The 25,181-nt window shown below is 40.5% G+C and overlaps 1 protein-coding gene across 22 annotated transcripts in view; it reads right to left on the reverse strand.

Moving 5' to 3' along the window:
- Positions 1-25,181, reverse strand: part of Poteg (POTE ankyrin domain family, member G) — a 181,820-nt gene that overhangs the window by 93,430 nt on the left and 63,209 nt on the right. For 13 of the 22 annotated variants that reach the window (XM_063275612.1, XM_063275599.1, XM_063275616.1 and 10 more), the window contains 8 exons: positions 23,408-23,504; positions 21,376-21,404; positions 21,218-21,296; positions 17,957-18,024; positions 12,535-12,604; positions 8,451-8,479; positions 7,734-7,815; positions 2,104-2,174 (listed from right to left, as the gene is read on the reverse strand). In XM_063275612.1, the coding sequence (XP_063131682.1) occupies positions 2,104-2,174; positions 7,734-7,815; positions 8,451-8,479; positions 12,535-12,604; positions 17,957-18,024; positions 21,218-21,296; positions 21,376-21,404; positions 23,408-23,504 (525 nt within the window). The remainder of the gene's footprint in view (positions 1-2,103; positions 2,175-7,733; positions 7,816-8,450; positions 8,480-12,534; positions 12,605-17,956; positions 18,025-21,217; positions 21,297-21,375; positions 21,405-23,407; positions 23,505-25,181) is intronic. The other 9 variants (XM_063275608.1, XM_063275611.1, XM_063275605.1 and 6 more) reach the window with 4 other exon arrangements.

The raw sequence follows: 25,181 nt of genomic DNA on the forward strand, positions 1-25,181 counted from the left end.
AGGGAGGGGAAAAAAGAAATGCACATTATTGAAAATGTGTATTTAAAGCAGGAGATTAGAGTTAAACCCCCACTGCTATTTATTGAATGTTTACTAAGATTTTATGTGACCATGACTGCATATCTTATGCTTCAAAACCATTTATATTAAAAATATCATTGAGGAAGCAGAGGTACAGGTCTCTTGGCCATTTACGATATTTTATCCCCTTTGCACTTTGCCTGTGAATAGACATGTCACCTAAACACAGATAGTTGAAATCAGTGTTAAAAGTTAAAGTTAAAAGTTATCACCAAATCATTTCCAAGATGATACCTCAATTCCTAATTTTTAAATTAATTACAATACTGAAAACAAAAAAAGCATGAATAAAAATTAAAAATTATGCTTCCTAATAAGTCCTAGGTTTTCTCCTCACAGAGTTGCGGAGCATGTGCACTAAAGGACTACGCATTCGTAGTCTATAGAGAAGCCGGTGTGTGTGCTCTGGTGAGGGATGAACTTCCGAATACCGAAATATAATTCCCTTGGAAAATGACAAAGGGTTTTTACAGTTTAGAGGAATTTTGATTTTATGATAGCACTGTTGAGGTAAAGCATTTCCAAAGACAACAATGTTTTGTATCTAAAGAACTCAGAAGAGCTTTGAAGTATGTGATGTTGGATGTAACAAGGCCTTGTAAGTGCTTCCCCGTTTAGGTGTCCTGGGCAAAATTTTATGAAGACAGTGACACAGAGTTATAAATTAATATGGGATTTTTTTTCCTATAGGTTGTCTAAATAAAGGCAAAAATATTAGATATCAGACATGGTTCTTTCCCAGTTAAAAGAAAACTTCAAAACCATGGCAAACCTCCTCAAGAACGAACACATAAAAACATCTGCTGCCTGTGTGAAACGTTAGAGGCTCATACTTGTGCCATTTATTTTCCTATGAGAAATGAAGTGGTTACAGTGATGGTTCTATTACTCTGCGCTTAAACCAGGATGTTAAGTCTTAACCAGAGAACAGATGTGACTTCTGTTTTCCTTTCCCACATGATTCCCAAACAAACTCCCCTGCAGCTACCTCTCCCTCCCCACAGTCAACATTCAGGAAGCCTTTTCTCTGAGTACAGCTCTGCTCTCAACACCACACTCACCCTCAAAATATTCTCCAAGCTAACAGTATGTGTTCCATCAGGAACTACTCACTACTTATCCTGCTGTTGAAATACAACCTATATACTATATGACGCATTCTACATTTGACAGCCTCATACATATTCCTTACTGAAAACCCACAAATTATTCAAGGGCAAGGCAAGGAAAGTGTGTGCAGAGACACCCTGGGTACCACATGCTCTATCCCGTTAGCATATTCCTTCGGATTTTATACAAACTAGAAATCCACATGGCACCATATATTCAGGTGTTCTCGGTCCATTCTGTCTGTCCTGACATATTCTAACACCAGGTAAAGTTAGGAGTACCGTGAGTTATTATTATGTCTGCTGGCTCTCTTACTTGAAACAAAGACAGTTTTGAAACTTATTCTTTGGGGGAAAGAAACACAAAAAGCCACATTCTGCACTTGATTATTCTCCTTCTAGGAAATAGGGTTGCATGTAAGTTTTATGCTATCACATAACAAAGACACTGACTACAACTAGGGGATCAAACAATGAATGGAGACTTAAAGCTGTGTAATACTTCCTAGCAAAAACAGTGCATATTTTGAGTCACTAAGATAACTCTTTAGCATGAATCAAATTCAGGGAAAATTATTCTTATATTACTCAAATTTTTATTTTCTTACTCATACATTTCAAATGAGCTGCCTTTAATATGGGAATATATTAAAGAACTGAAACACACAGACACACACACACACACACACAATTCTTTTTTGAAAAACTGAAACAAATACAAGGATAAAGTTTATCTTATATCACTGTTGATTCTAAAACTAGTGTATTGCCTAGCTATATAGTAGAGATTAAACAGTAAATCACAGTCAGGTGATTCTCAATGGAAGCCAAAAGCAATTTCATATGATCTATGGGCTCAACATTTGCTAGTGATAAATCTTAAAAAGAGGATTTATTTAAATTACTTGGTTACCTTTCGATGTTCCTCTTCACTATCGGCAAGCCATTCTTGCTCTTCTTCTGATGACAAACTTTCATCTGATTCTGACAAATACATATAATTAGTGAAAATAAACAATAGTGTGATAAAATGGTAGGCTTTATAGTAATATATAAAGGCTAATAATGAGGAACAGTCCAAATGAATCGTTCATTCCTAATTTAGAAACTTTTATTTGGCCACACCACTGGAGGGGAAAGATTACATCAATAATCACACAGCTGTAAACCCTGCGACAACAGGGACCTGCTGGCATGCTATGCTGATACAGTAGTGGCACAGACATTATGAGGTTAACCAGCCACTTTCTTGAGTTGGGCTTGCTAATGAGTCCAAGAACCTGGGATTAGATAGGACATGATTCTATGGGGAAAGTTACTACTGCTGTTCTGCTAAAGGAACATGCGATAAAATGAGTCCTAATAACATATTGGTATAACCGTAGATCAGTGCCTCCATCGACCCTTATTAGAAAAGCTTCATTGCAGTAGATGAGGTCAACACAGAGACCCATAACCAGGCAGTGAGCGGAGAGGGAGAGGCATTGCAGCGCTTGATCCTAAATAGGATGTTTTAAACCAAACCTCTCCCCATCAGAGTTCAGGGATCTATGAACAAAGAGATATAGAAAAATTACAATACACAGAAGTGTTGGATGACTCCAAAGAAACCTCTTCTAGGTACAACAAAGCTGACACACAGACGCGCTCACAGAGGCTGAGACAACATTCACAAGACAAGATCCCAGCACTGAAGAAAAGATTAAGTGGGCAAGAATTCCCACCCCTAACCAAGAAGCCCTCATACCAATACTGTCCAAACTATTCCACAAAATTGAAACAGAGGGAACACTACTGAATTCCTTCTATGAAGCCACAATTACTCTTATACCTAAACCACACAAAGACCCAACAAAGAAAGAGAACTTCAGACCAATTTCCCTTATGAATATTGACGCAAAAATACTCAATAAAATTCTGGCAAACCAAATCCAAGAGCACATCAAAACAATCATCCACCATGATCAAGTAGGCTTCATCCCAGGCATGCAGGGATGGTTTAATATACAGAAAACCATCAACGTGATCCATTATATAAACAAACTGAAAGAACAAAACCACATGATCATTTCATTAGATGCTGAGAAAGCATTTAACTCATTTATTTTTATATTCTCTCTCTCTCTCTCTCTCTCTCTCTCTCTCTCTGTGTGTGTGTGTGTGTGTGTGTGTGTGTGTGTGTTTTAATTTTGAGAGAGAACAAAATTGGGGGGTGGAGAGGTGGAGGAGATCTGAGGGGTTGGGGGAGGAGAAACACACTCATCTTCACCTCTTCACTTTAAGGCAACATGTATGCTTGAAAATAAGTTAAAGTTTTCTGTAGCCAACAAAAAGATAGATTTTGTTTCTTAATCCATTCAGCTAACCTGTGTCTTTTGATTGGAGCATTGAGTCCATGGAAATTTGAAGTTATTTTTGGAAGTTGCGTGCTGTTTGCTATCTGTCATTGTCAACTTTGTTGACGTTTGACGTTTGTGTTCTTAGTCCTACACTAACTTAGGGAGTGCATCAACTACCAGAATTTTCAATAGTTCCCTTCTACAATCAGTCAATTCATGAAGAAGGCCTGCACATGTCTCAAACATTCATGAACAAATTATTCTACTTTAAAAAATGAACACACCAACAGAAGCACAGCTGACAACATGAGAAAATCCAATGGTGTCACACTGGACACTCCTCTCTGTGTGTCCTAGTTTGCTTTCCATTACTGCCATCCAGCAACCTTGGGGGAGGGATATCTTTCAGCTCATACTTTCTAGTCTATCATCAAGGCAGGAAATCGCAGCAGAACCTGAAGGCAAGAGCCGAAGCAAAGACCTTGAAGGAAAGCTCCTTACTGATTTGCTCAGGTTGCTTTCTTATACAACACAGGACCAACTGCAAAGGGGTGGCATCAGTTTGTCACTAATCCAGAAAATGCCCCCACGTGCTTGCACACAGGCATATCCAATAGAGGCACTTTCTCAACTGAGGTTTCCTCTTCCTGGTAAGTCTCACTTGTACAAAGCTAACAAAATAATCAACCAAGTTCCTCAATAAATAATATGATGGACTACAGTTTAGCTTGCCAATGTGGTGTGTGAGTAATATATGCGTGACATCAGGGTCATTCTCCAAACCAATCAAAATAAACAAATGGAGAAAGGAGAAAAATGTGTCGATGTTGTAAGTATAAGAATTTAGAATTAACACTGGTAATAAAAATTCTTGGAGTTCTGGAGATATTTTCTACACTCAAGAATATTAATAACAGAGGTTAAAGTAAAAACTAGAAAGTATAGCACATTTCACATATGCAGAGGATGGGGTATCTTATTACAGAATTGATAATCATATCTGACTAAGGGTATGTACTTAAATAATTGATACTATAAAAATGAATTTACTTATAATAATCAATAATAAATCAATGGGTATGCTGCATTTTTAAAATTGTATAATTTGAAAGACTGGTGGTGCCTTGTCTTTAATTTCAGCCCTCTAGAGACAGGTGCACATAAACCTCTATGAGTTCAAGGCCAGCCTGGTCTACAGAGTTAGTTCCAGAACACCTGGAAACACAGTAAAAACCCAGTTTAAACTAGGGCAGCATCTGGAACACATGGGCACTGGAAAAAATTTCCTGAAAAAAACACCAAAGGCTTATGCTCTAAGATCAAGAATCGACAAATGGGATCTCATAAAACTGCAAAGCTTCTGCAAGGCAAAGGACACTGTGGTTAGGACAAAACGTCAACCAACAGATTGGGAAAAGATCTTTACCAATCCTACAACAGATAGAGGCCTTATATCCAAAATATACAAAGAACTCAAGAAGTTAGACTGCAGGGAGACAAATAACCCTATTAAAAAATGGGGTTCAGAGCTAAACAAAGAACTCACAGCTGAGGAATGCCGAATGGCTGAGAAACACCTAAAGAAATGTTCAACATCTTTAGTCATAAGGGAAATGCAAATCAAAACAACCCTGAGATTTCACCTCACACCAGTGAGAATGGCTAAGATCAAAAACTCAGGTGACAGCAGATGCTGGCGAGGATGTGGAGAAAGAGGAACACTCCTCCATTGTTGGTGGGATTGCAGACTGGTAAAACCATTCTGGAAATCAGTCTGGAGGTTCCTCAGAAAATTGGACATTGAACTGCCTGAGGATCCAGCTATACCTCTCTTGGGCATATACCCAAAAGATGCCCCAACATATAAAAAAGACACGTGCTCCACTATGTTCATCGCAGCCTTATTTATAATAGCCAGAAGCTGGAAAGAACCCAGATGCCCTTCAACAGAGGAATGGATACAGAAAATGTGGTACATCTACACAATGGAATATTACTCAGCTATCAAAAACAATGACTTTATGAAATTCGTAGGTGAATGGTTGGAACTGGAAAATATCATCCTGAGTGAGGTAACCCAATCACAGAAAAACACACATGGTATGCACTCATTGAGAAGTGGCTATTAACCCAAATGCTTGAATTACCCTAGATGCCTAGAACAAATGAAACTCAAGATGGATGATCAAAATGTGAATGCTTCACTCCTTCTTTAAAAGGGGGACAAGAATACCCTTGGCAGGGAATAGAGAGGCAAAGATTAAAATAGAGACAGAAGGAACACCCATTCAGAGCCTGCCCCACATGTGGCCCATACATATACAGCCACCCAATTAGACAAGATGGATGAAGCAAAGAAGTGCAGGCAGACAGGAGCCAGATGTAGATCTCTCCTAAGAGACACAGCCAGAATACAGCAAATACAGAGGCGAATGCCAGCAGCAAACCACTGAACTGAGAACAGGATCCCCGTTGAAGGAATCAGAGAAAGAACTGGAAGAGCTTGAAGGGGCTGGAGACCCCATATGTACAACAATGCCAAGCAACCAGAGCTTCCAGGGACTAAACCACTACCTAAAGACTATACATGGACTGACCCTGGACTCTGACCTCATAGGTAGCAGTGAATATCCTAGTAAGAGCACCAGTGGAAGGGGAAGCCCTGGGTCCTGCTAAGACTGAACCTCCAGTGAACGTGATTTTTGGGGGGAGGGCGGCAATGGGGGGAGGATGGGGAGGGGAACACCCATAAAGAAGGGGAGGGGAAGGGTTAGGGGGATGTTTGCCCGGAAACCGGGAAAGGGAACAACACTCGAAATGTAAATAAGAAATACTCAAGTTAATAAAAAAAGAGAGAGAGAAAAACTCAGTTTAATAACAACAAAAAGAGAGCTGTATATTAGTTCCAGCTATAGACTCCTACCATAACTGTCTAGAGACGCTGAGTTAGAGTCCACTGATTAGAACACAAACTACAGGTGCTCAGTCACAGAGAAACACACTTGGTATGCACTCATTGATAATGGATATTAGCCAAAAATCTAATACAAAGATGCAATCCACAGACCATAGGGAGCTCAAGAAGGATAACCAAAATGCGGATGTTCCCACTCCTTCTTAAAAGGAGGAAAAAATATCCATAGGAGGGGATATGGAAGCAAAGTTTAGAGCAGCGATTCAAGGAACGGCCATTCAGAGCTGCCCCATATGTGGCCCATATATATACAGCCACCAAAACTAGGTAAGATTGATGAAGCTAAAAAATACATGTGGAAAGGAACGGGATATAGATCTCTCCTGAGAGACATATCCAGAGCATGTCCAATACAGAAGTCAATGCTAACAGCAAACCACCAAACTGAGAATAGGACCCCCTTGGGGGGAATTAGAGGAAGGATTGAAAGAGTTGAAGGAGCTTGCAACCCCATAAGAACAACAATGCCAACCAACCAGAGCTTCCAGGGACTAAAACACTTCTGAAAGACATAGACAGACCCAGGGCTCCAACTGCATATGTAGCAGAAAATAGTCTTGTTGAGGCACTAGTGGAAAGGGAAGCCCTTGGTCCTGCCAAGGTTGGACCCCCAGTGCAGGGGAATATGGGGAGGAAGTAAGGAGGATGTATGGGGGAATACCCGTATGGGGGAGGGGGAAGGGAGGGAATGGAGGCTTAAGGACAGGAAACCGGGAAGGGGAATAACATTTGAAATGTAAGTAAAGAAATATATGTAATAAAAAATTTTAAAAAAAGAATACAAACTATATAAGACATACTGGTCTGAATAAGGTTGGCACACTTCCTACTGAGTATATGGCATTAAACCACAACACATAAGTCCTGGAAAATAACACTTGAGTCTCAGAGTCTCTGCATCACTATGAAGCACCTACTACTAAAAACAATGTCCATCTAGGTATTTTCAGATTTGCCAAGTCCTTGGACTTTTGCACACAACTGCAGCTATTCCACAGGAAACATGGTGAGTCTATAATGGGAGTGTTAGGAAACTGAGAGGTAAAGGCTGAGATATCTAGGTTATAATTGTACATTTCAAAAGATTATAATAAGTTATTGAATAACATTTTGGGGAAAGATATTGCAAATAGTGACAGTTTATTTATACCAAATCCTCGCATTAAAAAAATGAGAAAACCATGCACATTTTACATGTTTTGAAGTATTTTCCTAGATTGCAAAATATACCTGAGACAAATGTTTTTACTTCATTCTTTGCTGGTGCTTCACGTGGGAGAGGAGTTTTCTCTTTATCCAAAGGCTGTGTGGGCTTTAAAACAAGACATTTAGTAACTGTTGTGGGGCTGGAAAAACAGCTCGGTGGCATTTTCTGCTCAACTATGAGACCAGAGTTGAGAATCAGACACGTGTGTAACAAGCCAAGCAGTCACTAAGCACATGTAAACTCAAAGGGATCTAGTGCCATTTTATGACCTCAATACATGCAAAGGCATATTGCAATCATGTACATATATGTATACACTTGGGTGTATATATAAAAATAAATGTTTTCATTGGATATTTTTATTTACATTTCAAATGTTATCCCTTTTCCTGGTCTCCCGTCCATAAACCCCATCCCATCCCCTATCCCCCCTTCTTCTATAAGGGTATTCCTCTACCCATCCACTGAACCCTTCCCTCCTCACTGCCCTGACATTCCCCTACAACTCGGGGGTCCAGCCTCGGCAGGAGCAAGGGCTTCTCCTTCCTCACTTTGTGCCCAACAAGGTCTGCTACATATGCAGCTGGAGCCATGGGTCTGTTCATGTGTACTCTAGATGGTGGTTTAGTCCCTGGGGACTCTGGTTGGCTGGTATTGTTGTTGCAAACCCCTTCAGCTCAGATGTTTATTCCAAATAGTATGAATTTAATGATGCAAGATAAAAATCGAAAACTTGTTACCTTCAATTGAACATATCCTTCAGGAAAGTCTAAAGAGTCAGAGACAATAATCGTATGTAAACATAACGAAGGTAAACATACTCTCAAACACAATTACTAGCAAAAGCACTCTTGATGATTAGCTTTCAAAATACTGATTTTAGTTTTGGGGGGCACTTCTTTTGTCTTTCTCTTCCAAGTAAATAAAAACAAACCTACATGAGTATGGTATTCCTAATTGCTGGAAAGCAAAGTGAGACTGTAGTTATGGGATGGTATCATGACTCAAAAATTAATATTTCAGCTCTGACATTAGAAAGACCCAGAATGACTCTTTTAGGAAGATGCTTTAGCATCGGTCCTGCCTGTACTGAAAAAGACTTCACTGTGTTCTCCACACGCCACAGTTTGGCAGTTCGAAGAAACCCCAGTGTTTAGAGAATTGGCAGAATTGTAGCAACAGAGTTTCTGAGTCAATCGCTTTGAATCCACTGAGGAAAACTTGATAGGATACAGAACTGTTCATTTTCGCATGCGCGTGGACTATATTTTTAGCACGGTATCTCTGAGTTTCCCCTAGTTTTCCCATCTTAAAAATTCATAGTTGAGTACTTTGGAAATGGTGTGTGAGCCTAAGCCACATGGTACGAATACGAAGTTTGTAGAGCTGATGGACGTCAACGTTTAAGTCAGCCCAAGTTTTACAGGAGACTGGATTAGTAACGAGCTATGTAGGAAGTATAAGCCATGTTTACACAAGACACTGTCTTGCAATTACAAAATTGAAGCATCTGTGTTATGCTTTGAAACTGAGATTGGTTGTACATATGCTGTAAGTCACCGCTGGGTTATATCAGACAACCATTATTAGCTTGTCCATTATTAATTAGCTGTCATCACAATGAGGTCCATGCTCCTTTTGTGTATATCCCACTGAAAGTAAAAGGTTAATGTAACCATGGCCCTTGCAGCCTCCAAGCTATTGATGAAGAACTGAGTGCCTGCCACTCACCACAGTTTTCCCATTCATTTTCCTCCAACAAAATCCACGGAGGAAAGTGTTTCAGACTTTAAGTTAAAGAAAAGTATATGAGTTTCCTGTGGAATGAGTTGAGTTCTCTCCAGCTCCTCATCTGTGACACTCAACACACATGGGCTCCTGTCCTTCTTTCTTCCCTCCACCTAGTTGGCCCTTCTAACAAAACATTCTCCACACTACTCACCGTTTTCCTGTCCATTTCTACATTTTAAACGGATATGTCTGACAACTTCCATTCCTCTCAATTCAACAATAACAACCTCAGACTATGGAGCTAAACCTCATGAGGTGTGTGAGAGTATTGCTCAAGACGTGAATAGGTTATTCCGTTGTTCTCTGTTATTTTCCACTGGTCAGGAAAGAGTGATAATAAAGTCTAGGCTTTCTTTTGCCTGTGATGTGTGCTGACTGACACCCCGCTGGTTGGTTGTGATGTGTCCTTGCATGGGTGTCAGTACCCAATCACTATGATTCAGTTTAGAGCTCTGGAAGCATCTGCAACACTTGGCAACTTCAAAAAGGAGGCGCCTAGCTTCTCCTCACAATTAGCATTTTGAGCATTCCTCTCAACAGACGGCCTGTGAAAGCTATAGAAATTCAGATCACTATGAAGTCCTATTTCATCTTCCTTTACGATAGCTTTGTTTTAGAATCTAGAACCTAAACCCTAAAGTTGTTTTTCCTGTAAGGTCTCCCAGACTGAACTGACATAAGACACCATAACCCTTTAAATAGGCTTTGGCCATTTCTGAACACTGTACATATAAACTCACAGAGACTGGGACAGAATGCATTACACAAAATCTAGCACTGAGGTGGGAAAATGGACACAAAGTCCCACCACTAACCAAGGAGGCATTTGCAACCTCGGTGTGTCAAGATCACTCCAGGAGAATCCCATGCACAGAAATGGTTGGCCAACTCAAAATGGGCTCCATGGGTCTTCTTTTTCTGTTTGTTGTTTTACTTTGAAGGGTGTGTGTATGTGCATGCCTCTGTGTGTTTGTGTGTGTGTGTGTGTGTGTGTGTGTGTGTGTGTGTCCTTTTCTTGTTGTTGTGGTTTGCTGGGTTTGCCTTTGAGGTTTTTTGTTTTCTTCATTTGGTTCCTATATTCTTCCTTCTTAAATTTTTAATTACGTTGATTTACCTTGAATGTGTATATGTGTGAAAGTCGTGTGCTGTGTGGTGAGGGTAGACATCAGAAACCCGTGGCCAGGAATCAGTCTTCTATCTACCATCGGGGTTTCCTGGGTCTAACTCAGTTCACCAGTCTTTGCAGCCAGTGCCTCAACTCACCAAGCCATATTTCAGTTCCTCTTTCTCCACACCCTTGTCAACATGTGTTGTCACTAGAGGTTTTGGTCTTAGCCATTTGGTCTTTGATGTTGCAAAGTGGAATCTCAGGGTCGTTTTGATTTGTATTTCTCTGATCATTAAGGACTTTGAACAATTCTTTAGGTGCTTCTCTGACAATCAAGATTTCTCTGTTGTGAATTCTTGGTTTAGTTCTTTACCCCATTTTATGATTGGGCTGTCTGTTTTTTGGTAGTTAGCTTCTTGAGTTCTTTATATATTTTATATATTCACCCTCTATTGGATGTGATACTACAGGGGCACATGCTCCACTATGTTCATAGCAGCCTTATTTGTGATAGCCAGAAGCTGGAAACAATACAGATGTCCCACAACAGAAGAATGGATACAGAAAATGTGGTTCATTTACACAATGGAATACTACTCAGCTACTAGGAACAAGGACATCCTGAGTTTTGCAGGCAAATTGGGTGGAGCTAGAAAATATCATCCTGAGGTAACTCAGACCCAAAAGGACATACATGGTATGTTCTCACTAATAAGTGGATATTAGTCAAAAAAAAAAGTACAGAATAGCCAAGATACAGTCTGCAGAACTCAAAGTCAACAAGCTGAAGGGCCCAAGTGAGGACGCCTCAGTCCCTCTTGGGAGGAAGAAGAAGCCAACCACAAGGGGGGAGGAAGGGAGGGAGGGAGGGACCTGGGAGCAAAAGGGGATGGGATGGTGCAAGAAGGGAACATGATCTGGTATTGGGTGGGGAAAAAGGACTGAAGCCCTGAGGGCCAACAGAAAGAATGGAAACAGTGACCTCAGGAGGAAGGAGATTGGGAGGAACCTCCAGAATGTACCAGAGACTCTCAGGACTCAAAGTGGGGGACCCTAGATGAAATTCCCTACAATGGGGAGAGAGAACTTGTTGGCCTCCAGCAGAAAGATAGGGTATCAAGTGACCCATAATTCTTCCCGCCTGAAAGAAATGCAGGGATGGAAATGGAGAAGAGCCTGAGGAAAAGAAAGTCCAGCAACAGGCCCAAAGTGGGATCCAGCTCAAGGGGACGTCCCAAGACCTGACACCATTACTTAAGCTATGGAGCGTTCACAAAAAGGGACCTACCATGGCTGCTCTCCAAAAGACCCAACAAGCAGCTGAGTCAGATGCAGATATGTGCACCCAATGAAGAGAAGCTGCTGACCCCTCTGGTTGAATTAGGGAAAAGCTGGAAGAAGCTGAGGAGGAGGGTGACCCTGTAAGAGGACCAGCAGTCTCAATTAACCTGGACCCCCGAGATCTCTCAGACACTGGATCACCAACCAGGCAGCATACACCAGCTGATATGAGGCCCCCAATAATATATATCAGAGGACTCCAGGTCTGGGGTCAGTCAAAGAAGATGCACCTAACCCTTGAGACTGGAGACCCCATGGAGTTTAGAGATCTGGTGGGGTAGGTGGGGTAGGTGGGGTGGGGACATCCTTGTGGAGACAGGGAGGGGGTGAGGCATAGTGAGGGAGGTATGGAGTGTAGAACAGTCAGAGGGTGGACCAGGAGGGGAATAAAATCTGGAGAATAAAAATAATTAATTAATTTTAAAAGATTTAAAGTTTCAAAAAAAAGATATAATTATTGCCATTGAAAATACCGTGTTCCTTAACAGTTATTTCAAAAGTAATTTCCTTTCACTTGGAAGGCAGCTCAAGGTTCCTTGTAAACAAGCGTATTGTCAAGTAATGTTTACAGACAGAGACCTTACCCTCCTCCTCATCTTGGGTGCTGCTTTCGGACCGCTCGTCATCTTCGGCCAAAAATAGATTGCCAACGCCCTTTTGTCAAAGTCGTTCAAAGATATAATGTTAAAATTATTATCAGTGGTGAGTTGCACAGTTTATAACCACTGTCTCAGAAACTGTCTCAATTGTCTATTTTTTAAAGTAATTACACTGAAACTAAAAGAAGGAAAATTGAAAACCTAAATTTTAGTAGATTCTCACAGATATTTTCTAAGCACCATTAATCCTATTGGGTCTCTGATTATAAAAATTGACAATGGAATTTCATAGAAGATACCTGCATAGACATTGCCAATGTTCATAATTCAACAAGGAATTAATTTCAGGGTATCAGTTATTTTCATTCCCCACAAAATTGCAGGTTTTTTCAATCTGTCTATTATCAAATTATGATATGTGTGCCAGCTGTGCAATGCCATTCCTTACAGTTCTAATGGTGTCAATCTTTTTAACATCGAAACAAGAAATGTGGAGTTGGTTCAAACAAAACTTCGAGGCAATACCTCCATTTTTAATTAAAGTATTAAGCATTTGGGTACTTTTTTTTACTGATGAGAAAGTTAGTTGCAAAAAAAACTACTAATGTTGAATTTTTGTTAGGTTGCGATTAAGTCAAAACATAAACAGATCACCTGTGGGTTTTTATAAGCAAACTGAACTACAAAACCACAGCGATCTCTAATACAATGAAGGACACGGTTTTCACAGAGCACGAATAAAAGCTGCTTATTTGTACGCTCTGTGCTGTCTGTGCAATATGAGAATTAAGAGTCATGAAGGTAACAACATTCCATCCTGCTTTGGTGAGAACCACAACGTTCCGATCTAAGTGATGTATAGATGTGGGCCACTGCTCTCTCTGCTCACGTGCTCTCTTGCCCTAGAGTTTGTCACGGCTCTTTTTTGTGTTTCCTTAAATGACATCGTAATCCTCAGTCTTAAAGATGGTTTCCTTGGGGCCTATGGGGGCACACAGAGACTGAACTACCTACCAAAGAGAGTGCAGGGGCTGAACCTCGACCCCCTACATATTTATAGCAAATGCGCAGCTTGGTCTTCATGTGGGTCCTCTTAACAACTAGAGGGGAGGCTCTCTGACCCATTTGCCTGCCTTTGGAACCCTTTCCCTGAACTGGACTGCCTACCTGGGACTCACTGGGAGAGGATGTTCTAAGATCTATGGCAACTGGATGTCCCAAGGTAGGGTGGTACACAAGGGTGCTTCCCCTTGTCTGTGGAGAGGGGAAGGAATTTGTAGGGGCAGGACTTGGAAGACAGGAGGGACTAGGGGCCATGATCAGGAAGTAAAGTGAATAAGTGAGTGAATTAATGAATGAATGAAAGCAAAAAGTTACAAAAAAGATCATTTCTGAAAGTCCCACTTCGATGCACGCATTGAATACAACACTCATTATCGTTCTGTCTATTCATGTCAACTCTTAGTGAGGAATTCCACACATAATTTTCATTAACTCTTTTGACAGTCGTGCTCATAAACTACAGGATATAAACCCATCCGCTATGCTCAGCATTCAACAGCTTAGTGCTTGATATTCTGGGTCTAGAAATTATTCAGCATAAAATGTCGGCAGGAAGCAAAGCACCAGTTGCTGCATCTCGATAGCACGATCTGCTAAAATCCATACAAGTTATAAATCCATATGGTGGCATGCACTTGGCTAAATATTCAGGGCTATCTGCAGCCACCATGTGTTGTGATGACTGTAGTCAGTACACTACAGTACTATATACGATGAGTTTCTTTACTGCGATTTTTTTTAATGATGAAAGTTCATTTATTTCTATTTTTATTAATATATGTTTAGTTGAAAGAATTATATCCCTTTCCCCCTACCATTTTCCTCCCTCCAACCCCTTCCCAGATATCTTCTCTTCAGCTCTTCCTATGACTTTTCCATGCTTGCATTGCGAGCTTTTATTTCTTTTTTTTATTGTTACTAATTTGAGTATTTCTTATTTACATTTCGATTGTTATTCCCCCCTAATCCCTCCCCCTCCCCTTCTTTATGGGTGTTCCTCTCCCCATCCTCCCCCAATTGCCGCCCTCCCCCCAACAGTCTAGTTCACTGGGGGTTCAGTCTTGGCAGGACCAAGGGCTTCCCCTTCCACTGGTGCTCTTACTAGGATATTCAGTGCTATCTATGAGGTTGGAGTCCAGGGTCAGCCCATGTATAGTCTTTAGGTAGTGGCTTAGTCCCTGGAAGCTCTGGTTGCTTGGCATTGTTGTACATATGGGGTCTCAAGCCCCTTCAAGCTCTTCCAGTTCTTTCTCTGATTCCTTCAATGGGGGTCCCGTTCTCAGTTCAGTGGTTTGCTGCTGGCATTTGCCTATGTATTTGCTGTATTCTGGCTGTGTCTCTCAGGAGAGATCTACATCCGGTTCCTGTCGGCCTGCACTTCTTTGCTTCATCCATCTTGTCTAATTGGATGGCTGTATATGTATGGGCCACATGTGGGGCAGGCTCTGAATGGGTGTTCCTTCTGCCTCTGTTTTAATCTTTGCCTCTCTATTCCCTGCCAAGGGTACTCTTGTTCCCCTTTTAAAGAAGGAGTGAAGCGGGGCTGGGGATTTAGCTCAGTGGTAGAGCGCTTACCAAGGAAGCGCAAGGCCCTGGGTTCAGTCCCCAGCTCCGAAAAAAAAAAAAAAGAACCAAAAAAAAAAAAAAAAAAAGAAGGAGTGAAGCATTCGCATTTTGGTCACCGTCTTGAGTTTCATTTGTTCTAGGCATCTAGGGTAATTCAAGCATTTGGGCTAATATCCATTTATCAGTGAGTGCATACCATGTGTGTTTTTCTGTGATTGGGTTACCTCACTCAGGATGATATTTTCCAGTTCCATCCATTTGCCTATGAATTTCAGAAAGTCATTGTTTTTGATAGCTGAGTAGTATTCCATTGTGTAGATGTACCACATTTTCTGTATCCATTCCTCTGTTGAAGGACAACTGGGTTCTTTCCAGCTTCTGGCTATTATAAATAAGGCTGCTATGAACATAGTGGGGCACGTATCTTTTTTATATGTTGGGGCATCTTTTGGGTATATGCCCAAGAGAGGTATAGCTGGGTCCTCAGGTAATTCAATGTCTAATTTTCTGAGGAACCTCCAGACTGATTTCCAGAATGGTTGTACCAGTCTGCAATCCCACCAATAATGGAGGAGTGTTCCTCTTTCTCCACATCCTCACCAGCATTTGCTGTCACCTGAGTTTTTGATCTTAGCCATTCTCACTGGTGTGAGGTGAAATCTCAGGGTTGTTTTGATTTGCATTTCCCTCATGACTAAAGATGTTAAACATTTCTTTAGGTATTTCTCAGCCATTCGGCATTCCTCAGCTGTGAATTCTTTGTTTAGCTCTGAACCCCATTTTTTATTTATTTTTTTTATTATTAACTTGAGTATTTCTTATATACATTTCGAGTGTTATTCCCTTTCCCGGTTTCCGGGCAAACATCCCCCTAATCCCTCCCCCTCCCCTTCTTTATGGGTGTTCCCCTCCCCATCTTCCCCCCATTGCCGCCCTCCCCCCAACAATCTAGTTCACTGGGGGTTCAGTCTTATCAGGACCCAGGGCTTCCCCTTCCACTGGTGCTCTTACTAGGATATTCATTGCTACCTATGAGGTCAGAGTCCAGGGTCAGTCCATGTATAGTCTTTAGGTAGTGGCTTAGTCCCTGGAAGCTCTGGTTGTTTGGCATTGTTGTTCATATGGGGTCTCGAGCCCCTTCAAGCTCTTCCAGTTCTTTCTCTGATTCCTTCAACGGGGGTCCTATTCTCAGTTCAGTGGTTTGCTGCTGGCATTCGCCTCTGTATTTGCTGTATTCTGGCTGTGTCTCTCAGGAGAGATCTACATCCGGCTCCTGTCGGCCTGCACTTCTTTATTCATCCATCTTGTCTAATTGGATGGCTGTATATGTATGGGCCACATGTGGGGCAGGCTCTGAATGGGTGTTCCTTCTGTGTCTGTTTTAATCTTTGCCCCTCTCTTCCCTGCCAAGGGTATTCTTGTTCCCCTTCTAAAGAAGGAGTGAAGCATTCACATTTTGATCATCTGTCTTGAGTTTCATTTGTTCTAGGCATCTAGGGTAATTCAAGAATTTGGGCTAATAGCCACTTCTCAATGAGTGCATACCATGTGTGTTTTTCTGTGATTGGGTTACCTCACTCAGGATGGTATTTTCCAGTTCCAACCATTTGCCTACGAATTTCATAAAGTCATTGTTTTTGATAGCTGAGTAATATTCCATTGTGTAGATGTACCACATTTTCTGTATCCATTCCTCTGTTGAAGGGCATCTGGGTTCTTTCCAGCTTCTGGCTATTATAAATAAGGCAGCGATGAACATAGTGGAGCACGTGTCTTTTTTATATGTTGGGGCATCTTTTGGGTATATGCACAAGAGAGGTATAGCTGGATCCTCAGGCAGTTCAATGTCCAATTTTCTGAGGAACCTCCAGACTGATTTCCAGAATGGTTTTACCAGTCTGCAATCCCACCAACAATGGAGGAGTTGAACCCCATTTTTTTTATTAACTTGAGTATTTCTTATATACATTTCAAGTGTTATTCCCTTTCCCGGTATCCGGGCAAACATCCCCCTCCCCCCTCTCCTTCCTTATGGGTGTTCCCCTCCCAACCCTCCCCCCATTGCCGCCCTCCCCCCACCAGTCTAGTTCACTGGGGGTTCAGTCTTCGCAGGACCCAGGGCTTCCCCTTCCACTGGTGCTCTTACTAGGATATTCATTGCTACCTATGAGGTCAGAGTCCAGGGTCAGTCCGAACCCCATTTTTAATAGGGTTATTTGCTTGTGGAACACCAAAGTCTCCATTCTTGGAGGAATCGTTCTCTTTATAGTTAATGGTATTAATTATACACGTCTATTTTCTCCCGCAGCAGAGACAAATAAGGACACTTGTGACTAAAATGCATAATTGAAGCTTTTTCCTTGGCAGTCCTGATGGGTAATAGGCAACCTCAAACTTTGAATCACGAGAAAGGTTAGCTCTTTAGAATGAATCAAATTCTGAGGTTAGGACGCTGACATTGCTCATAATTTCTACTACTTGCTGACATTGCTCATAATTTCTACTACTTAATTACAAGTCTAAAAATATGGTGTGACTTTTTAAATATCAAAAATAATGAAAAACATTCTAAGAATCTAAAAGCATAGTTTAACTTAACTTACACCGGTCTCCTTAAGCACTTAGGAGAGTGTTAAAACTGATGATTAGATATCAGTCCATTGATTCCCCAAGACAAGGAGAGTGGTACTTTTGTATGGTCCCATTTCATATGGTTCCAATGTACTCTGTTTACCAAAGAAAATGCTCTTTAAAGGTTTAAATTCAAATATGTATGTACCTGTCTTTGCATGTTTCTGCTGCCACACCGCTCTTGTTCTCCTTCTGATACATTTGTAGTTGGTTCTGCTGTAATATAATTAGTTTTAAAGCTATTTTTTAAGGTTTTATAAAAATGGTGGTTTTACAACCCATCCCAATGGATACGCCTACAAAAGAGTCTCACTCCTAAAGCCCAGGGAACACCACTGCAGGAGGGATGGGAAGATGCTAACAGCCAGAGGACCATGGCCTTTCCTGTGAGACTGTGCCTTGTCATCAGACGCCACACCAACACGGCTGCCTAAAACATGAGCTGGCAACGTCTCCTCGGTTCTCCATATATTATAGCATGATACACCTGTCACTAACTCTCTTGCTAAACAATTTACACACTCATGTTTTTCTGTCCTGTGCAGGATTCTTTAGTGTGCTTAAGCCACTTGGCCATTATTTCTGAAAGTCTTTCTCTGAAGCATTTGCTTAAACATTATGAATTGCAAGCGTAGGCATTCAATAAATAATTATCGAGTAAAAGTGATGTCAAGGTAGACTTTAAGTTAAAATTTTTCATCAAGTTCAGGAGCCAGGGGGTCTGATATGTGAAGCCACATTTTAGACTTAATTGTAAGGAAATGTAGTCAACAAAGTCTAAGGTGGCCCTAAGGAAAATAATACATTTTCATCTAGAAAAAGAGAACCATATCAAGGAAGACGATATATTTTGCACTGTGTTGTAGAAGAAGGAAATTACCTTGTCAAAATCTGGACATGGTGGTTTTGGATGTCAGTGATAAAGTAAGATTTTCATAGAACATGACATTGATAAGTGTAACAATAGAAGAAAATGCCTAGCTAGTACTTACAGTGTTACTCTGCTAAGGCAGAGAACAGCATCCAGTATGACTTCTTGGATTCTATGGGCTTTTCAGGGCTGCTTATGAAAGTGTGCTCTTTTGTAGTTAGTGGGATATATATATATATATATATATATATATATATATATATATATCCATGAGATTTGTGTATAACGAACCTGACAACGTCTACCCTCTGTCTATACTATGTACTGAGGCTTCCTGTGTTGGCACATATCTTCATTTGTAAATATATATTTGAATTTTAAATTTTATCTTACTTTTGAGATTATAAGTACATTTCTCCTTTCGCTTCCTCCAAAAGCTCTTGTATACCTGACCCTGTTCCCCTTCAGTTTTATAGTCCCACTTCTCACTAGCTAGTATTGCATGATATACTTGCATGAATATATCCAGTCTGTATAACGATATTTATGACTTGCATGCATGTTTTCAGGGCCGACCGACTTAGTACTGGAAAACCAATTGGTGTGTCCTACCCTCAGGAAAACCATCTCTCCTATTCGAGCTTTCCTGTTACCTGTAGCTCTTTGTGTAGGGTTGAGACCTAATGTCTTCCCTCTGTTTAGTTTGACAGGTTCAGTGGTGTCATATTATATTAGACATGTAATTAGTCATGATGTTATCTATTAGAAACAAGATGTTGGCCACAAAATCCTGATTATACGAACTTTGTTTAATTTTAAATGTATGGCCATTTTCCTAACAGCAGTGGGAAGGGAGGCCCTTGGTCCGGCGGAGGCTTGATGCCCCAGCTTAGGGAGATGCTGGAGTGGTGAGGCAGGCAGTGGGTGGGGGAGCATTCTCATACAGGCAGAGGGCAGGGCAGTTGTGGGAAAGGGGCTGGTGGAGGAGTAACCGGGAAGTGGGATATCATTTGAAATGTAAACTAATGGAATAATTAATTTAAAAAGTGTATGGTCATTAATGATAAAACTGAAGTTGATAAGATAGTTTACTCTAAACATAGGTGGAATATACATTAATAAGAATGACTACGTGCAAATAGGAAAGAATAAAATGAGCCAACCCTGAACATAGGGAGTATTTTCAGGTATAGTCTATTAAATTATTAGAGAATAGAACAGAAAATGTTTTATTATTGAATGAGCATAAGCATAAATATGATGCCACAAAACTATGTTCTCATTATTCTGGGCATCAAATGAGATAGCAATGAACTGCGTATAATGACTGGGTTATTTGTTCAATTTGTCTTTCTTTCTCTTTTACAAATTCCTGGCTCGGAAACAAATCAAGGAGCTATCAGAAGCGCCCTACTCTTTGTATGTACTCAAGCCATCAGGAAAGAATATTATATGGTAGAGTTAAGAACAGCATGTGTGACCCTCACTTCCAATCCTACAGGAAATTAAAATAATCTACACAAATGGATACGTAGTAAATAAATAACATCCACAAGTGCACACGAGATAAGCACAGTAAGAAAAGATAGGTTAGGCACTGCAAAGATAGATCTGTGGTTTAAAGTGTTTGCTAATCCTGCCAGAGAATGGAGTTTGGTTTCCAGCACCCACAGCCATGGGTAACATTAGATCCCAAGGATCAAATGTTCTTTTCTGATCGATCTCCATGGTCACACACACACACACACACACACACACACACACACACATGCACACGCTCACACACGCACATGCACACACATACATGCACATATAAGGAAACACTAATACACACAAAATAAAGTAAGTTTTAAAAATAATATAAAATAGAAAAGAAGGTAAGTACATGAATTGGGATTTTGCGCCTGTGTGACCTCTTATTCGAGATCTTCTGTAATACAGGACGACATTTCCCACGTGTTAGGAAATGATAGCTTATCAAGTTATGCTATATAAATTCTTGCTACAGACCTTCTACCGTGACAGGCTAAAGGCACTGAAATTAATCAGTACATAAATTGGTAGATACAGATAATCAAAAGACTGCATGTCCAAGTTCAACCAATGAGTGTAGTTGGTGCTTATCATGTGCAGGAATATGTTATGCACATTCTGGATTGCCCCATCCTTCTGGTTTCATAGGAAGTACCTGGTGCAACATCCCAGACAGTTGAACACATGTGTGAAACCCTGCAACCCCACTCCAGCAACGCACAAACTTTGGAAAGCTTGGTCTTTCCTAGCTGACCCTAAGTAATCTCTGAGGACCATGGGTGGTGCGGAACGGAGAGTGTTGCTAAGACTTAAAACTAATCTCTAGTCCCTAAGCCATAGTTTATAATTTCTGAATATTTTTAAGCTAGGAAATAATCTTTACAATATTCTCATTATTTACACCAGACCCTTCAATGAAATTATAGGAACAGATGCATAGAAATGGGAAGGAAATTGTCTGAAATATTTTCAACTACTCGGTTCATAAACTATGGCAAAATTCACCTGTGAGGAAGGATTTCTCAGGCTTTGTTGCTGATACTTTGTTTGGAGAAGAATCTTCTTCAGTTGTAGGCTGTGTGGACTTAGAAGGAAGATACGATAACTCATATGTCTCATGCAATGAAGTCAATGATTCAAGACAAAAATATTAGACGGATTACCTTAAACGGGAGTTGTTGTTCCGAGGAATCTAGAATACCAAAGAGACATATGATCAATTATGCACAGATATGATAGAATCTACTGTACTTTCATGTAAGATTAGAATTAAAAAGCAGTCTTCATGCATATCTTTTGAAATGGTTACGTTAACTTTTGATCTTGATAGGATTTTAGTTTGCTTGCTCTGTCTTGATGTAGTTACAAATACTGGCACAAATCCCCTTAAAACCCATTTCTGTAGCATGACGCATAAGTGTTTTCTTATTAAGGAAAATTTTCTGAATTGATAGGGTTAGACATTCACTTACAGATCATGGTCCATGGGAACATTTCATATCTGCATACGCATGCATGCGTGTTGTTCTGAGGACTGCGCTTCTGTATTTTGCCTCTCTGGTTTACACATCCTAAATATATCAGTTTACCATTCGGGAGGCATGAGGCTAAGCTACAAATAATTCACAAGAAGTGCTAAAATAGAGCTGTCCAAAGAAAAACTACAGGTTTCATTTTAATATTTGAATGTGATGCAGTCTCTCATTTCTTTATCACCTGCTTTAAGTTTACATTTTCCTTCCACATTATGACAATGTGCATAATTTTTGTCAAAGCATATTCCAGATTAGTATCCTTTAAACTTTCCTTATGTCCTTTTGAAGGTCAACGTTCCTTTCCTCTCTGTGACTGCACTTGTACAATTATGAGATAAGCCTTCTTGAAATACTTAGATACAATAGAATTATTAACCCACACACCACGCAGAATTACATCTGCCCTCACTGTGTTCCTTTCCCTTTGGCTTGTAACCTGCTCAGAACCAAGAGCAACATTTAGGCTTCCCCTTGCTTCTCTTGTGTTGTAAACTGTTACACAGTAGAGCCTTTTGTAAAGTTCCTTAAAGAGGAGCCGATGTAATTGTGCTTTGAATATGAAATGTTCCTCATAGGCCTGTGTTTTTAAACACTTAGGAGACACGGTTTTTTGAACGATTATCCACTACTTAGCAAGGGGAGCCTGGCTAGAGGAAGGCTTTGAGGTTTTGTAGCCGGGTCTCACTTGCCAATCTCTCTCTCCTCCCATCACGATTAGCCCAGGGTTTGCCTGTTTCCATGTCACTCTCTCTGTGATTTGCTCCAGCCCTCAGGAATTAGAAGCCAAAACAAATCCTTTTTTCCCTAAGTTGTTGTCATTGGGATACTTCATCTCAATAACAGAAAAGAAACTAATACAGTATTGGTACCCAGAATGAGTTCACTGCTGTGGTGAACCTATGTGGTTTGGGGGGTTGGGGGTGGCTGTTGTCTTGTGGGGGAAATGGGGATAATTTTTTAACTTAAGGAAGGAAAAGTCATTGTAAACGGAGCCTAATATGCTCTTCTAGTAAAACTCAGAAGACAGTAATACTGAGAAGAACTTGGGCACTAGAGACTTGACCCATGGGTTGTTTGTTTGTTGTTTGTTTGTTTTTGAGGTGAATAAGGACTCTATCAGAAACTGGGATAGAAGTCATTTGTGTGACACCTTGGCAAAGAGTTTATCTGCATTCTGCCAGTATCCTGAGAATTTTCATGAGGCTAAACTAAAAAATAATAGACTAATTTCTTTGGAAGAGGAAACCTCAAGACAGTACAACTTCGGGATTGTGGCATGGCTGCTACTCTTATACATGTCTCTAAAGAAAGATGCCAGTAAGTGAAGCACAGCAAACCTTAAAAACATGTTTATTTTGGAAAGGAAAAGAGCACAAGAAATCTCTACGGTTGTAGACCAGTGGGTAAAGGAAGGGAGGGAGGGAGAGAGGGAAGGAGAGAGAGAGAGGGAGGGAATGAAAGGAGAAACAAACAAACAAATAAGAGAAAGATTACAATTGTTAAAGATGTTAGAGTCCTCTAAAAGAAGCCTTATATGAAGCCAGGCTAATCTCAAACTTACAGTGATCCCTCCCGCCTCTGCCCTCGCGAGTGCTGGGATTACAGGCCTGTACCACCATGTCAAATTCAAACATAACGTTCTATGAAATGGAATGGTTACCTTCCTCTTGGCCCTCTTCAGAATTTTCTCGACTTTCATCATTAGCCATGGATAAATACTCAATGTCCTGTGGTTGAGGTCGTCTCAAGGCGGCCTGCTAAAATTAGCAGCAGTGATGAGTTACTGAGAGATCGTCTCTTTCCTATCTGTTACTGCTGTAAGGATGTTATTTACAATACAACTGGCAAGCAGTGAAAATTAAGAAGAGGAATAAATAAATCCCTTACATGTGCATTCCAAATACAGACTATGTTGTATTTTCTTAGGATCTCTGACTGTATAAACCATCCAGGGAAGTCCAAAGAGCAGTCAGGGACAGAGGGTAGTCAAGGTGCATACGCGAATGAACAATTAGTTTCTGAATACCTAAATGTTATATATTCCTCAGGAAACTGTGAGGACCTTTACAATATTCGGTTTTTAATCCATTAGGGGAATTTGCAATAGCACTGTGCTAAATGTTTAAAGCATTTCCAAGGGCTTAAGTGTCTAAAAATAAAGAAATGTAAGAGGTTTCAAAGTGCATGATGTTAAATACAAACAAAGTTAGAGGCTCCCTTTGGGATTAAAGACAAATATTTTATAACAAATTTTTTTCTATGAAAATAATGTTATATAAAATGGTGAAATGTGAAAAAAAGTTTAGGATATATTTGAGTATCTTGCAAATACTTGTAAGTGCCTTTTGCATTAAAGAAAATATAAAACTTTAGCAAGAATTAATTAGGAGTAGAGGTATAAAAACATTTCTTCTAAGAGCATGAAACATGCCAGGTTCTTATTTACACATTTCGCTTTTGACATATTGTAAGCTGCCAGGTGACCATGGCAACAGAACCATTTCTTCATGCTTCCTGGCCAGTCCAGAATCTTGAGTCCCAGTTGGGTTACAGGTGTGACCCGCTGTTGTCTGTCTTTCTCATGTTCTCTGATGTCATTCCCCATGACCCCTTCTTTGTCCTTTTGTTGGCAACCTCACGGTTACATCACAAAGATTATATTGGAATGAATTTTTCCCTGTCACCACTACACCCAACCTTAATGCAAACCCACCCAGCTTAACACTGCACGATCTCGTCACGTAAACCCTCCGTGGCATTTTCCCTGTTATTTGTTGTTTTGCTCTTAAGACTACTGCCTTCCACCATACTCCTATCCCCCACCCCCTACCCTTATCTAATAGCCTGGCACTTACTTAATGCTGGATAATTTCAAATCGTTTAAAGTCCAAATAATTGAAAGCTATTCAAAGAGGCACTAGTAGCTACATTACAGCAGCTTGAGGCCTTTGATGGCTTTGTATAAATTAGAAAAGCCATAGAGTATGTGCTCCATGAGTTATTCTGACTCCCAGGATAGTTTAATGCCAAAAAAGTCAGTGGGTAACATGTTCATCATATGCAGTTCTAATGCACTATAGCGGACAGCACAGGTTCCAGTCCCGAAGGTGCGGTTGACTCTTAGCACGCACTGGTGCTGCTCACTTCTTTTCTACCACAATGGATACTGAAATAGAGACCCAAAGGAAGACTTGAAGCTTAAAGCTTTGAAATACACGTGTGTTTCAAATGTGAGTTAAAGGCGACTTTTGAGTAACTGTGGAGGATAGTACATGAACATGATATAATTCAGGAGCAGGCACAGTGACATCATTCATAATGTTGCCTGTTAAGTCAACAGCGTCACAGCTGATCCCTCTGTTTCACATGTAAGGAGCTTCTAGGGCTGGGATGCAAAAATAATGAAGGAAGTGTGGAAGTAAATCCAAAGGTAA

The sequence above is a fragment of the Rattus norvegicus genome, chromosome 16, assembly GCF_036323735.1.
Source record: "Rattus norvegicus strain BN/NHsdMcwi chromosome 16, GRCr8, whole genome shotgun sequence".
Lineage (NCBI taxonomy): Eukaryota > Metazoa > Chordata > Mammalia > Rodentia > Muridae > Rattus > Rattus norvegicus.